General features: G+C 36.4%; 1 protein-coding gene across 1 annotated transcript in view; it reads left to right on the forward strand.

The window, feature by feature from the left end:
• The window catches only part of COL12A1 (collagen type XII alpha 1 chain), a 104,688-nt gene that overhangs the window by 76,090 nt on the left and 14,202 nt on the right, over positions 1-14,396 (forward strand). The window contains exons 50-58 of the mRNA XM_075708470.1: positions 344-453; positions 5,558-5,707; positions 6,897-6,974; positions 7,596-7,682; positions 8,556-8,609; positions 9,136-9,231; positions 11,248-11,301; positions 12,531-12,584; positions 13,778-13,831. Coding sequence (XP_075564585.1) covers positions 344-453; positions 5,558-5,707; positions 6,897-6,974; positions 7,596-7,682; positions 8,556-8,609; positions 9,136-9,231; positions 11,248-11,301; positions 12,531-12,584; positions 13,778-13,831 — 737 coding nt within the window. The remainder of the gene's footprint in view (positions 1-343; positions 454-5,557; positions 5,708-6,896; positions 6,975-7,595; positions 7,683-8,555; positions 8,610-9,135; positions 9,232-11,247; positions 11,302-12,530; positions 12,585-13,777; positions 13,832-14,396) is intronic.

Here is a 14,396-nt window from a genome sequence, read left to right on the forward strand (position 1 = left end):
CATTACTTTGCATGCATTCTTCCCAAATATTTCCAAACCCAAAGCATTCCTACATGGTAAAAAGATTATATATGTTTAGTTTTAAGAGATTTTCTTTTTTTTTACTTTGTACATCAATTATCTTTTTTCAACTAAGAGTAATTCAACTAAGCTACGTTTCAACTTTGGTATTATCTCTAAAACCAAAGAAAAATACATCTATGTACTTATGGGTCAGTAAGACCATCTATAATCTGTGTTTACCCAGTTGAGTGATATACTACCTTTTATCTATAAGTGTATCTTAGGATGGTGGTTTCAGTAGTACATATGAAATGAAATGCATTATTTTCATTTATTGCAGCTGCCAGCAAAGTACTGTCATTCTTTAACAAGGATACAAGGGGAGAGGTCCAAACTGTAACTTTTGATAATGATGAAATAAAGAAAATCTTTTATGGAAGCTTTCATAAGGTAAAGGATTAAAATTATGAATGTTGCTTTCTGAAGTGCTGTTATTTGAAACAAAAGACAGGCAAGCAGAAGTCACTGTCAGTTGTATCCGGTCTTTGTATAGTACTGCAAGTTGGCATAGGGACTTTCAGATCATGTAAAACAAAATTTTGAAGTTGTAGCTCTCTTTGAATCAATGTAAGAGATTTGTCAAGAATTTGTCAAGATTTTGTAAGTGGAGGGATATATCCGAACAGCACATCATAGCCTGATTCCTGGCACATGAAAGAGGAAGAATAAAAGATAAACTGGAAAAAAAAAAAAGGAAAGGAAGTTGTGGTGAGAAAAGATTGGGGAAGAGTGTAATGGTTTGAAATCCTTCAGAGAAGAAGAAGATATAGCCACAGAAAGTAAATAGCTATTGACTTATAGATAAAAGCAGGGAACCAATTTTGGGAGGTGAATAGCATATTGAATAAGATTCATATGTTTAAAAAACATAATACACGTATATTTATATATTTTGTATGTATGAATGTGTACTGGTATATTTTTGGCTTAAATTCACTGGGCCTAAAGTATTCCGAAGTAACATTAACTAAGGAAGCAACAATAATGACAGAGAGACCATAAAAGATTGTAAAATCTATTTGCAATTTAGAATGAAGTTCACGTTTTTTGAATTGTCAAAATGGCTAGTGAAATCCTTACATGTTATTCCATCTGCCTTCATTTGTGATAGTTTTGTGCTTGCTTTTCTAATTTTAGGCACCAAATTATGAAAACTTGATCCTGCCAGGCTTCCTTACCTCTACTCATCAGGAAGTGTTTGGCTCAGGCTACATATATATCTAAAACACAACTGAAAAAATATTTTCTTGCTGTGTTAAGTATATACGTTTAGGGCAAGAAAGTGAGTTGGGTTTGCAACATTTTTGGTCAGTTGAAATGCGCATGTTTTCATTTATCTCACTTCTGTTTAGTTTAGTTTTCTTCTGATGACTAAATATGGCTGGAGTATAACATTTGTTTTCTTTATGATACCCTCTCCTGCATGACTAGTCACTACCAGCATTCCTTTGAGGATACTGATAAGAGGCTGCCTCTGTCAGTTTGCTGATACTGGAGGCCACATTGTCAAGCTAGCTCTGCTAGGCTGAAAGCAGGGAAAGATAGCTGGTGCCAGCATTATAATGTTTTGTGACTTCATCTGTCTAAAACATGGATGACTATGAAAATTATACTCTACTAAAAGCTATTGGTTTCCTCAGAATTTGAGAGAGGATAATTTCCCAAACTGCTTCTATGTTATATCCAATTATTCTTGTTTTATAATTTATTTATTTATTTTTAAATTTTATTTAAGTTTTGCATATATGAAGAAATGTTTACATCATTGACTTTGTAATTGATACTTATGAGTAGGCTGGGATCACACCTGCATTAGGCAGCTTCTATGTTGTTCTTGGCATTTGGCTTTTTGCCTTTCATTTTTTTTTTTTGATAGCTTAGTAGGACAACTGACGTTTAAGGAAATGTATTAATCTACTGGAGTGAGAAAAACTGTCGGTAAAGGCTAAGATAGATTTTGTTTTGGTGTACAAGTTGAGTCATCTTCTCACCAAGAAGTACGCTTAAGACACGGAACAGCATGTAGCATGCCTCATTTTAGATACCAGTGTGAGAGTCAAGGCTTCCTTTCTTCAGGTCAGTGGTGTGAAGCTCTCTACACACTGTACTACAGCAGTCTGTTTTAAGTGTCTGCTGCTAATTTCATTGACATTCAGAGTGGTATTTTACCTTGTAGTTCTTCTAAATGTGATAGAGCTGAGCAGAATTATCTGACAGCGCTTACAGTGAAGCTCTGCTCATTTATCAGAGCAAATGGGGAACAACCTGCAACCCCAGCAATATTAGCAGTTATGTTTAACTGTTTGTTACACTTGCTGGTGAAAAAAAATTACAAGGGAACTAAAACTCCAGAATTTTTTATTATTTTAATAGTTAAATACACTCATACATATGATCAGAAAGCAATCCTAAGATGCCAAATGATGTACCGGAGTTACAGCCATTTGCAAATTATCTTAAAGGTCTGAAACTACAAATTCTTGCTTATGAGACTATTCCTTAAGCACAAATGTATCAGTTATTTAGTGCAGTGTGTCATTCCCCTTCTTTTTTCCCCTGAAAAGAATAAAAAGTTCAGGTTTTGGTAGTATTTAAAGTAAATGGAGTAGCCTTGATTTAAAGAGGGTTTTGGGGATTTTTCACCATTTAACTGAGCTCACTCTTCTGGATTCTCTCCAGGATGATTACTGAGATTGTTATATGAGTCAGGTTAATGATAGCATCATGGGATGCTACTGTGCTGGGAAAGCCTTATGTATCAGCCATGCTGATTAGCTCCTAATAAAGGATAGCAGTAGTTTCAGCTGGATGAAGGAAGGAAAGTAAGATTAACATATTTCAGAAGGTAATTCTGCAATTTCTCCTACCATCCAGTTTCAAAGAAATGACAAGTCTTTAGAATGCAAGACGATGTTTTCCAAAATATCAAACATTTTTGTGGTTTTCATTCGATGACTTACTGGCTCATTCAGTGAAGCACAGTTAACTACACCTAACTGTGCAGGGAAATTTACTTTGGCGTACTTGAACACTTTGTGTAGCATAGCTATGGTGAAAGCTGTTGAATCTGGCAAGTCCCATAGGAAAAATCCTGACTGCCTGAAGCAGTCATTAAATTTATAACTGAATGTTTTGGAGAGATAGACGACTTCTACTTTCTTGTTCTTACCACACTAGACTTCCTTTTAGATTGCAGTTTTGCAGTAGTTAGCCACAGGAAATTTGATAATGAGTATGTCTTTCTGCTGATGTACATATGGGATAATAGTTTGCTTAGCTTATTGATGTGGTTCATTTAGCAATAGATCAGAACACCATCAAACTTTATCTTAGAAGGGGTCCAGAGAGAAAGATTAAAGTATGTTTTCTTTCTTAAAACCTCAGTGCCTTCTGGCACTGGAAATGGTCAGAAGTGATGCTTTATGTTGGTGTGTTAGAAATTGAAGAGAATGTTTCTGTTAACAGGATTGAATACAGAGCTGTTTTTATTTACTGTAAATACTAGATGCATACTTTTATTAGATTTATGGTTTGGCCATGAGCTTCAGGCTGGAATTCAGGGCTGGCATTAAATCAGCAGTGAGCTGAGTCAATGACTTGGTGAACCCTGCTTATTTTTGACTGCTGGGGTTGCTGCTTCTTTGGATAGATAATGCTCAGCAGTCATTACTATTTGAACATTTTCAAATTGATGATCCCATTCAGCATTCTGATATAGATTCACCTCTCCTAAGTTTTGTATGCAAATGAAAATGCGGTAATATGCATTTGCTATGCAGATGTCATTTGTGACAAATACTTAACATTCCAGAGGAAGGACTTGCATGTTAGGTACCTTTCAGAATTAGTAAATTACATCTGCGATGAGTTTAAACTGTTTAATGCATTAGTTAACCTGTAAAATTCAGTCATATAATCAAATGACTGAGAATATTATGTATAAATGATAACAAATTTAAATTTTTGACATCATGCTTATTTTATTTTGTGGAATAATGTAGTATATGTAATACCAAAATATACTTTGGATACACTCAGTTATCCTTCCACTGGTTTTTTATTTTGTCAATGAACAAAGTTGGGAATGTTAATTAAAAAACCACTTGTATACACAGCACTGAGAATTAAACTGTGATGCCAGCTGAATTTCAGATGACAAAAAAATGAGGGCAGTTTCAAAAGTCTCAATTCCAATTATATAAAGCATAAGCACATAATGTTTAAAGAGTTTTAGATAAGCTATGCTTATGCCTTGGAACCGCTCCACGTGGGAAAATTTTTAATATGGAAAAAAGGAACAAATTCTCAGGAGATTGTTCAGGCACTTGTTGACTCAGGACATTTAAGGGAATCTCTGTTTCAACTTTATGCCAATTTTTTAAGCAGTCATCAAACAGCAATATGTTTCTGAAGGGTTATGTACTGTGACAACAGAAGCTTTAAAACATAAATACAGACTTCAAGGATTCTTTACTGCTGATCTTACTGTGTTGATATTTTAACAATTACATAGATGTTATAATGTATATAAAATATATGCAGTATATAAAGTCACTGAAACCTTTCTATTGCCTTAAGATGTTCTTCCATCAACTGCATATTAGATTTACTAAAATGTCAGACCCTTGTTTCTTTCTTGGAGACTCCTGAATGTCTTCTGTTTTCATAGACATGTAGGAAATTTACTTGCATAACATTCAACATAAATACTATAAATGTTTGGAATGGTAACCTTTGCTTCCATTTTGTTTGTTCTTCTGTTTAAGGTTTACTGTATTTTCCCCGAATGCTTCATTCTCTTCTCCTGGTAAACTTACTTTCCCTTTGTTATGGTTTGTTACATTCTCTTTTCTCCCCCCTAAGTTTCCCTTATTTCCAATAATTAATCTCCTCTTCTTCTTCCCTGTTTCCCCTATGTTTTTGTAGCCAAATTTCACTCTTGCATCTTCCATTATTTTGTCTTTTTCTGGGCAGGCTTCTCTGCTCACTTCCTGTATCTCAATGCAACTAACGCCTCTGGTTGAGTCATCTGTGGAAACTGAACCTTGGATCTTTGGATCTGAAACAATCTACTCTCTGAACTACAGACAGAGTCTATTAGCTAGTGGGCAGTCACAGACTCATAAACCTCTTGTGTGGTCCCAACCATCAGAAGAAGACAAGAAGAGCTTATATTCAATTCCTCTCATAAATTCTTTTTATTTTTTACTTTTATGCCATCTTAAAGCAATTTTCAGGAAAGATTTTTTAAATAGATCATTGCAGTTCAACTATTATACTTCTCAGCTGTGCTTGTGTATTCATCTTACTGACCTTCAACATATTTTAAAGTTACTAATGCCATAGACTTTCCTTGAGTTTGAATTTTTCCACCAGTTGAAAGTAAAACAGGATTACTAGGAAGAAAATTTAAAATGGAGTGAAATACCGTTAAAGTATTAAAGTAAATATGCCTATGTGCCTTTTCTAAATATTACGTTAAACTTTCTTTCAGGTCCATATTGTTGTAACTTCATCAAATGTTAGGATTTACATTGACTGCAATGAAATACTGGAAAAACCAATTAAGGAGGCTGGGAACATCACAACTGATGGCTATGAAATACTTGGGAAACTTCTGAAAGGCGACAGGAGATCAGCAACAGTAAGCGATAAACATTAATCCATTCATTAATGCAAGCCTTTGAAATTTTCTGAGGAAAGAGATTAGAGATGAAGGATGGCTAAGAAACTGGTATTGTACCCAAAGCTTTCGAGTGTCTGTACTGCAAGATCAAATATACTTAACTGAGAAGTTTCGTCTTCATAGCTTCTCATTCTAGCAGAATTGCAAGAACAAAAATCTAATAGCTGAAAGCTGCAGTCAGGTAAATTCAAACAAGAGCGGAAATGTTTTTCTTTTAATAGGGAAAGCAGTTAGTCATTGGAACCATTTACTGTGGATTCTCTATCATTGGAAATCTTTAAATGAAGATTGTTTTGTTTTTCTAAAAGACATACTCCAATGAACAGCTTTTAATTCTGGCAGGTCATATGGTCTGTCTTGTAGTGGGTGATCAGAGTAATCACCACTGTCTTTATGATCTATAAACTATAATGAAAAATTGGCTGCTGCTATGAAGGGCACACCAATTATCTTGATGGATTAACTATACTTAATGTGTAATCAATGCTATTACCTGGGCTCCATATTAGAAGATTTAAGTCTGCAATCTGACCCACGTGTGAAAACCCTAACACCTGAAGAAGATTCTTGGTGCTCACCACGAAATGTTTGGTTGTATGTATCCAACTACAGGATCATAGCTCTTGGGGTGAAAAAAAGAGAGGAAACTGCTTTTACCGTATAGTCTGCCTAAGGTCCCTACTTCAGCCTTTCTGCAGAACTTTTCCCTGCTAATATCAGTGGAAAGTTCCATACATGAATTGGAATTGATATATGACCCAAGGACTGCAGTCATTAGAGCTGGTCCAAAAGTTTTTCAGCCAGTTTTCATGTTGAAGTGCAGGCAGTCAGCTGATGTAGAAGTTCATCGGTATTATTCATTAAGTATTGCAAAATATTTCTTAAGTCATTTTATTTGGTTACCTTTTGCCCCAGAACAAGAGCAAGCATCAGTGCTTGAACTTCTTGTAGGTTTATATAGGCTTGGTTTTAAATGTTTTTGTTATTTTTAAATCATTTTTTCTGTCAGTGTCAAAAAAAGAAGTGAAAGTCTGAATGATGTTAACTACATTAGAAATAAATTGATGAGTCATTTTTAATGATAATGTCACTGAATTTCATAAATAATATGTCTAATATTTTTCAAGAGTCCTCCTTTCTTTTACAGTTAGAAATCCAGAATTTTGACATTGTATGCAGTCCAGTTTGGACTAGCAGAGACAGATGTTGTGATCTTCCTTCTATGGTAGGTATAAATGAACCAGAAGCTATTGAGAAAATAGTTATTAATAGCAAATTTAACAATATCAATGTTAGCCTGGTATTATACCTCATACTGACAACACATCTAAATCACAGTTGTCAGAGCAGCCAGTGAACAACACTGTTTTGTGTCTGAAGGAGAAAGATTGTAATGTGCTAGAATTGAATCCCTTAGGAATGGTGGAAAAAATGCGAGTTACATTTTGTATTGCAGTGATATTTATGATCCTAGGTATTATGAATGGAATAGCTATATTATTTTTTTGTTTAAGCTGTTCTTAAATTGGCATTCAAAATGTAACTAGTTTATTCCTTGTCAGTGCAAGCTGATTGTCTAATGGATATAAATATTAGAACAACAGAAATTGCATATGAATTTGATTTTTCCTGTCCCTCTGTTGTTAGTGTCTTGTATAGCTCACAGAGAAAATTTGCTAGAAATGTGAAAGGTCCTGTAGAAACATTTGGAAACCACAGTTTAGCTGTTTTACTTGTACTTGAAGACAGGATAATAGAGAATCTTGCTGTTATTGTTGTAGAAAAGTATACTGCCACCAAGTACTTTTCTTTAAAAGGACAGTAATAGTTGTGATTGAATTTTCAGAGAGATGAAGCAAAATGCCCAGCTCTTCCAAATGCTTGCACGTGTACTCAAGACAGCGTGGGACCTCCAGGACCCCCTGGACCAGCTGTAAGGAGCCATTTGCAATAAACAGATTTTCTGATTTTTAACTTTATGGAAGTAGTTTTGCGTTGATCTGTGGTTTTGTGAAACCAAGGTCAGTCAGAGAGAGTTTCTGTCAACACGTCCAAAACATCATAGTAATCTGTTCCGCTTTCATCTTACTTTAAAACACAGTTGGTCAGCTCCTACCACATCTACTTGTTTATATAATAATCCTTTTTCCATATTTCCAATGTGATCACTGTGAATAGCTCCTCATTGTTTGATAGGTTGAAAGAAACTGGCCCAATCTCAGCTGTCTTGCACTTCATGTACAAGATATTTTTAATGGACTGTGCAAATATTTTTCCTAAATACAGAGTCAGAATTTCACTCCAAGGAAAGATTCTTTACTCTGTCAGGGAAATAAGTTAGTTACTCACTTTTTTTCACGTGGAGAGATAGTAATATATGGAATGGATATACTCTTACCAATTGCTTTGAATATAAGGGAGTTATACTCAGCTCAGTAGTTCTTCTACTTTGAAGCTATTAAAAGTGCTGCATGAGGAATCTGAAGCCCAGTTAAGTTGTCTGGCAGCCTCCTAGAGAGGTATCCAGAGATTTTGATGAATATAAATTGAAGAAGTTTACATCTGCAGAGACAAAAATGACAATAATTTTTCATGGGCTGAATTGACAGGGCTGATGCTGATGTGGTTTGCCTGAGTTTCTGATGCACCTTTTATTCTAGTACTCTTTTTAGCAGTGATCTATACACTTCAAAACTTTGGTCTTTCACATAAGAGTTTGATAAGGATGATTCATAATGCACACCAGTATGACATACCCTTGCTTTCCCTAAATGAAATACATTTTATTTCCAAATATTCAATTTAGGGTGGCCCAGGTGCTAAAGGTCCCAGAGGTGAAAGGGGTTTGACAGGATCATCTGTAAGTATCTTTCTGAAATGCATCTATAATGTTGCTACATGCTTACCTGTATGAAAATTTGTATGCATAGTTCTATGCTGAGCTAAGAATGGAGATTAAAAATTTAATTGGAAATATGCCTATATGTTATTTATGTGCAGCCTAGCTATTTGAGACTATATACACACAGCCTACATGTATGTGTAGCCTCAAAGGCATTGACTGCACATCAGGAAACTGGAGTACATGCATCAGGGTGTTAATAAACGGTCTGAAGCATTGTTGTCCTTCCTTCTGTACAGAGACAACTGTACTTCTAATTAACACTGCAAGAAGGCATGTATTGGCCTGAGACTGCTGACATGAATCAGAGAATAGCTTATGAAAGGATATGCCACTTGAATAACTGTTTCTACAGTTGTTCTGAAGTATTAATTGTGTCTCCAGGCTTCTGACTTACCCTAAGTGTCTAACCCAAAGGGTTTTGCAGTTACAGATCTAGGAAGGGGTTGTCTTTTACAATCTTGTTTTAATTTTCTGCTTTAAGGGGCCACCTGGTCCTCGTGGTGAGACAGGTCCTCCTGGCCCCCAAGGTCCCCCAGGTCCACAAGGCCCCAACGGGCTGTCAATCCCAGGAGAACCGGTGAGTGGCTGTTCTGAGTGTGGGTGGCACTGTGTGTGGAGTCAGAGCTGTCCATGGGGATGGTGGTCTTGGGAAGAGGGTGATAGCTTTGCCCTTACATTCATTTTTCCCTGCAACGCGGTAGTATTACAGAACAAGTCTCTTTCTGAAAAAAGTCTCTTTCCATACAACAGCATTTCCTATCCTGAACGTTACATGTGCTTATGGGATGTCTGTGAAGGGACAGAGTCTGTGTTGCAACGTATGTTGTGTTACTTCATTTTTTTTCTTACAGCTTTTCTGTAGAGTTGATAGGTCTTCAAGTTCAAGGACTCAAAACTGTCAACCTCTGGTGCAGGAAAATTAAGTATACAATATTACTCTGAAGCCTTTCTCACAGATTTACATGTCCAACTTCTATTTTCTGAGCTTAAATAAGTAGCTGAAAGTTCGGAGAGGCAATGAGTGCCTAGATCTAGGCATACAAAATAGCCCTTCATTCCTAGAGGGCTTTCTTGGCAACAGCATGCATGTATTAGTGAGAGGCTACTTCTGACTTCACGTACATGCCTTCAAGGCCAAAGTAATTCTGTTAATACTGATGGAGTTTCACCAGATCTGGGTTTTTAGAGCAGATAGCATAGGTAACCCTTCGTCTACATTCTGAATGTATTGACTGCTTTTGCCATACTTTAATAAGTAATCACCCCAAAAGCAGGAATTTAATTTTGACGTTTACTGTTTAGGAATAGCTTGAATTTTAATATAATCAGGATCTTTTTGTATGAAATCTTTGATCAAAATATAAGGTTTATGAAAACAAATAATAGATTCGGTCTCTGATTGCACACAGTCTCATTTTGCATTTGAAATCAGGTTACCTTCTCAGTCTGTAATATAATTTAGGAAATGGAAAACAAAATTTGTTTTAAGATTAAGTATACCTTCTGTTTTGTAAGGACAAAATAGAAAGGTTTTGTTAACTAGTGTAGATGCTTTTCAGTTTTTTGTTATACACCAGGAGGAAAAACTTCATCAAGATGGCCGAGAGGTGCCAAACAGCAAGAAAGGCCAAACACATTCCTTTTACATGTGGAATACAATAAATACTTTTATTTGTCACATTCAGTTTGAAAACCTTTGAAGAATGAAAGCACCAACAAAACCAACATAATTCTTGGAACTTCTCATTATTTAACAATGTTAGAGCGCCACTGTTGAGTCATGTAATTTCTTTTTTCATATCAATTGCAATTCACGTTGGCAGGCTATGTTTACAAATTTTTTTATTATTTGTGTGTCATCAACAGTTGTTAATGCTGGATTATCATGCAAGCCACTGTGGAAAACAAATATTATATTGTCAAATTTAGCTCATGTGGCTTTAGACTGCATTTATACTACAGTGCTCTAGTATATGTGGAATGCAAGCAAGTTGTGAAGGACAATACATTCCTTCTTTATATGCTCCTACACTTTATGTCCTGGAGGTGTATAATGCCTTTTAGACCATGGGTTAGAGAAAAGCAGTTATACTTTAAAAAGTCTGAACTTTTACGTTTCTTGAGTGTAGACAGCTCCATTCACCAGTTGAGAAAGATAAGGGAGGTTGGGAGAAAACATGTAACCCTTCCCTGCTTTCCTGCTTGTGAAGACACTGATACCAGTCTCTCTTACTGAAAAGTCTGTTACTTCCTTATCACCATATGTGTCCCTTCCAAATGTCTGCTTGCCTGTTTTTGATATAATGTCAGATGGTCATCGTGCATTTGCAAATGTTTGTGAGATGATCAGTATTGCTTCCCTTAAGAGTTATATGTATCTTGGTTTATTCCATAATCATAAAATCATAGAACTGTTGGAAAAGGCCTTTAAGATGATTGAGTCCAACTGTGAAGAATAATACATAGTTGGCTTATGGATTCCTTAATTTAGGTATCTTGCAGGAACTTTGTCATGTCCATTTACACAAATTAGTTATTTTGCTGACCTATTCTGTAATTCAGAAACTCTAACAATAATTTATGAAAATTATAGGGTCGTCAAGGAATGAAAGGTGATGCTGGCCAGCCTGGACTACCAGGGCGATCAGTAAGTCAATACTTAGACAAGATAATGTCACTTTACACTATTTGTGATACAGGTTGGCTGCTGAACAGCTGTCTTTGGCATCACTAGGAGTCATGTGCTCTTCTCATACCTTCCTAAGCAATAGTTTTAGAAACATAATTATCTTACACTTAGGAATTTGAAATGTAGGAAATAGTAAACCATTCAAAACAGCAAGAGTGAAAGAGCAGCTGTAGTGAGTCAAGCCAAATGTCCATCTGGATAGTTGTGAATGCACAGGGACAGACCATTGGGTTAGGAAAAGTACACTGATAACTCCCCAGGAAGGTCTCTCAACTTCTGACCACCTGCACTTAAATGTCTTCCTAAAATAGAGGTTTGCAGAACCTTTGCTGAACTCTTCTTCAGCAACATTGTCTAATTGCTTTCTACTTTTGGAAGTCAAATGGTCTTGGGACATTAATTGTATGCTTTCTAAAAGAAGAAGGCAGTATTAAATTTCACTCACTTGCAGGTTTCTCTAATGTAAACTAGGATTAGGTTTTGAGGAGGAAAAAATAAGGGGTTTTTTTTGGATAATCAGACAGATCTGAATAATCTACAGTCATTGATCTGCACATGTGCTGACATAGCTAATATTTCTTGGTTGCTATATTGTCCTTGATTTTACTGGGGTTATGAAGACTGTATGGGAGATGCTTGTAGATTTAGTTTCATATATCGGATAAGGTCAGTCGTGAACCAAGGGCCTTGTATTCTTTACCCATTTTATTAATCCTTATAACCCTGAGTAATACACATTTAGGGAGTAGTAATGTCCTGTAGAAAGCAATGCTATATTTTAGTGTATGGTGAGATTAGACAGAAAAGGGGGAAGAACATGACAACATGATACAAGGCTGCTCAGTATCCAATTTCTACAAGAGCGGTACTGATCCTACAGAGTGTTAAAGGATTAGCTGACATCTGTAAGTCATGCTTGTAAAGGGAACAGTACTGAAAATTTTTTTTGAAGTTGAGTTATGGGCTGGTAAGGAAATGGAAGTAAAAAGTAGAGTGAGGGTGAAGACTTGTATCATGTATATGAAATAAATGGTTTCTCCTAAAGCTTTGTTTTATTTTTGTAAATGCCAAAAAGAAACATTGAAGACAGTTAGGTATTTAAATGTCTGCATAAATACTGGGATGATTAGCATAGCACTGATGTTTGTTCTGTCATCGATACAGTTTACCATTCTTTTTCCATCTAGGGAACCCCAGGTTTACCTGGTCCACCTGGCCCAATGGGACCTCCAGGTGAAAGGGTAAGGTTTCCTCAGTTTATCTTCTGAAAACACCGAGTAATTGTCATCCCATCTGTCCCCCCCTGTCCCCCCCCCTTTCTTTATCATATGTTTTTGTTTTCAAATGTGTTTTCAAAAGGAGTCTTTTTATCAGTATCCAGCCTAGAGAGGTAAAAGTGGAAGGACTTGCACTGCTTGCTCTCCTAACTAGGTTCTCAGATGCCTGCACCCATAGAGCAGTATGTCCACTGAGCAAGGCTCTGCTGAGGTCCTCAGCCCTGCTGTCTTTAACACACTGTTGCTGCTGCAGGGGATCCCTTTGAAACCCTGCTTGTCTCAATGTCTGGGAGATATCATATCTGTAAAGAATCTGTCTGTGCCATTCTTACTATGGAGGTCAAGTTTGCTCCTTAACCTTTGACTATGTGCAGCTAAAAACTTTTCTTTGGATGGGGGATTCTGAAATGTCTTCTTAATGAAGGGCATGCATACAGGTATTTCATTGTGGAGTTGTTGCAATCCCTTTCTTCTAATTTTGGGTCAGTTACGCAAGTCTCTTTTGTCTTCACAGTGGCATATCACCTTTGAGATGACTGAAGCAATGACTTACCTTTACAGTCAAAATTAATAGCTGATATATACATTTATAGTTATCCTTTAGTGGGAGTTGATAGGTGGAAATGAAAACAGAGCACCATGTGATAGCCAGCTGCCAAAGAACATACCACGGGATTGGTGGGTCATTAGTGGGCCATGGACCATGAGTGCTAATTTGTGAATGCTATGTTAGATTGTTGAAATGGGTTTTCTCAGAATTTCTTCTTTCAGGGACGTATCTGAGAGGGAGGTTGTTCTTCATTTAAGTAGAAACAGCAGATTTTCAAGCTAATCTGTGAGTGAGAGAACAGCAAAAAGGGAGATCTTGCTCCTCTGGGGTAGAACAACAATTCCTTTTCTTAAAAATGTTGAGGGACTCATTCCATCTTCTGTTAATCAACAGCAGCTGAACATCTTCTAAGCTGGCTGAAGCTCATTGTTCCATAGCCTTCTCCAGCATTAGGCGTGATAGCTATTTTCATAACTTACATTGTGGATAGGTTTTAAAATACATACTAGTAGTAGTCAGGAGTATTGCAATTACATAATCTTAAAGGCCATTTTAATCAGGCTACAATCTTAGGTTAATCTCTAATCATGCTTTTGTTTTTGAATAGGGTTTCACAGGAAAAGATGGTCCCACAGGTCCCAGAGGCCCACCAGGACCAGCGGTAAATATAATTTTGTCTTTTATATACTCTGAAATAAAAGACCTGAGCCAAGAGAGAGCCAAATTGACATTTTCAGTTTCTGTCAAATATGAAATGGATCCTCTGTTTAATATCCTAAATAGATCTGTGAAACTCCCAGTAAAAGTTGAGCAGCGTAAAGCATGTATTCACAAGCATTCATAAGAGTGGTTTTGAAACTGATTTCTGCCAGTGTAAATAAGGGAAGAACCAGTTTACCTGTTTTTTTTAGGCATGATCTTTAAATGCATAGCTAGGTCTACTGAAACCAATCCGCTCATTGCTTGTAGTCCAGTGAAAACAAATGCTGTTAATACAAGTTTTTCTCAACAAGAGTATTTGAAGATTAATTTTTGCTTAAAAAGCTACTTCATTGTGTTTTGTGGGACCATGTTAGAAAAGGCGCTGGTTGTTAGAGAAAAACATATCATGCTGGATCAGACAGCCTGAGATAGGCAAGTTGCTGCAGCTCCGTGTTACCAGGTCCAACCATTAGCAAGGTGGAAGATGTATCCCCAATAGGCACATGTTCACAGAGCACACGTTT

The sequence above is a fragment of the Pelecanus crispus genome, chromosome 3 (assembly GCF_030463565.1).
Source record: "Pelecanus crispus isolate bPelCri1 chromosome 3, bPelCri1.pri, whole genome shotgun sequence".
Taxonomy (NCBI): domain Eukaryota; kingdom Metazoa; phylum Chordata; class Aves; order Pelecaniformes; family Pelecanidae; genus Pelecanus; species Pelecanus crispus.